The sequence below is a fragment of the Elephantulus edwardii genome, unplaced genomic scaffold, assembly GCF_000299155.1.
Source record: "Elephantulus edwardii isolate Elephantulus edwardi_28Jun2011 unplaced genomic scaffold, EleEdw1.0 scaffold00274, whole genome shotgun sequence".
NCBI lineage: Eukaryota > Metazoa > Chordata > Mammalia > Macroscelidea > Macroscelididae > Elephantulus > Elephantulus edwardii.
Window position 1 is genome coordinate 2,455,257 of NW_006400024.1, and position 1,494 is coordinate 2,456,750.

At 55.3% G+C, this 1,494-nt stretch overlaps 1 protein-coding gene across 1 annotated transcript in view; it reads left to right on the plus strand.

The window, feature by feature from the left end:
• The window catches only part of BRD9 (bromodomain containing 9), a 37,773-nt gene that overhangs the window by 8,345 nt on the left and 27,934 nt on the right, over window positions 1-1,494 (plus strand). The window contains exon 5 of the mRNA XM_006900171.1: window positions 1,120-1,264. Coding sequence (XP_006900233.1) covers window positions 1,120-1,264 — 145 coding nt within the window. The remainder of the gene's footprint in view (window positions 1-1,119; window positions 1,265-1,494) is intronic.

Below are 1,494 nucleotides of genomic sequence, written 5' to 3' on the forward strand. Positions count from 1 at the left end.
TAACCAGTCCCCCCGCCCCCGGATGTGGACACCCTCAGATAGGAGTAACCGGGGTCCCCACTCTCGGACGTGGATGCCCTCAGATAGGAGTAACCCCCAGATGTGGATGCCCTGAGATAGAGTAACCGGGTCTTCCTGGACGTGGATGCCATCAGACAGTTTTGTCGGTCTCCTCTCCCTCGCCTCATCCTCCAGGTGGACTCCATGTTGCTCAGAATAAAATTGCAACTTTGAACTTGGTGGTTTATGTCCTGTTGACCTGAGCAGCCAAGTCCCGAGGGCCACGCTTGTCTTGGGACCCCCTCCACAGGCGGGGTGCGGAGCAGCGCGAGTCTTTTTTCCCATCGGGTTTGGGTCTCTAGGTTCTTCCGCGCGTTGTTTGTGGCATCTCTCCTCTTTTCAGTGGAAGCAAGTACCTGTGAAGTCCACAGACATGGGGGGGGACACGTGGACACAGCATACCTTGGGAGGGGTTCACGAGGGAGGATGAACAGAGGCTGCTTGGGCGATCACTCAGAACAGGATGGAACACACGTCTCTGTCAGGACAGAAGGACGGAGAAAGGTCTCTCTTTCGGGACAGAGAGACAAAATGCGGGACAGGAGACAGTTCTCAGTCTCAGGGTGGAAGGACAGAAGACAGGTCTCTTTAGGGACAGAGAGACAATATGGATCTTGGGACAGAGAAAGAAGACAGTTCTCTGTCTTAGGGCAGAAGGATGGAGATAGGTCTCTCAGGACAGAGGGTCGGAATACCGATTTCTCCCTCAAGAGGAAGGACAGAAGGCAGGTCTCTCACCTCAGGATGGACGGTGAAGGACATGGTTGATGTGTCGTCCGTCCTGCCGGCATCTCTAATGAGATGCAGAGACCAGGCCTCAGGATGGGGACAGAGAAGGGTCTTGTGAGTTCTGGGACCGTGGGCAGTCTTCAGTGAGAGAGGGCAGTCTGAGCGTGACCAGGGCAGACACAGGCCAGAGGGTCCAGCACAATAGAATGAGTTCTTTTTGTTTTGAAGAAATGAACTTCATGCTTGGTCCCTCTCGTCCGACTGTTAGCTCTGCCTTATCTTCAAGTGCATTGAGGGCTGCATGCTGAAAATGCTGCTGTCTCTTCCCAGGAAAGACCCCCACGGGTTTTTTGCCTTCCCGGTCACTGATGCTATTGCCCCTGGCTACTCGATGATCATCAAGCACCCGATGGACTTCGGCACGATGAAGGACAAAATTGTAGCGCACGAGTACAAGTCTGTCACAGAGTTTAAGGTACATTGAGGTCTGTCCTGAGCTGCTTGTAGTCGATGTGCTCCTGCGCCTCATTCACTCTCTCCCTGCTGGGCTGCGCCTGGTGGGGAAAGGGCATTTCTGGGAGGGGGCAGGGTGAGGAGACTCTGCTGTGGGGGCGGGGGGAGGAGAGAAGGGGAGACTCTGCTTTGGGGGGTAGGGTGGGGGAGCTAAGGACACTCTGCTGCACCCGTTCCTGGGGGGAAGCTGAG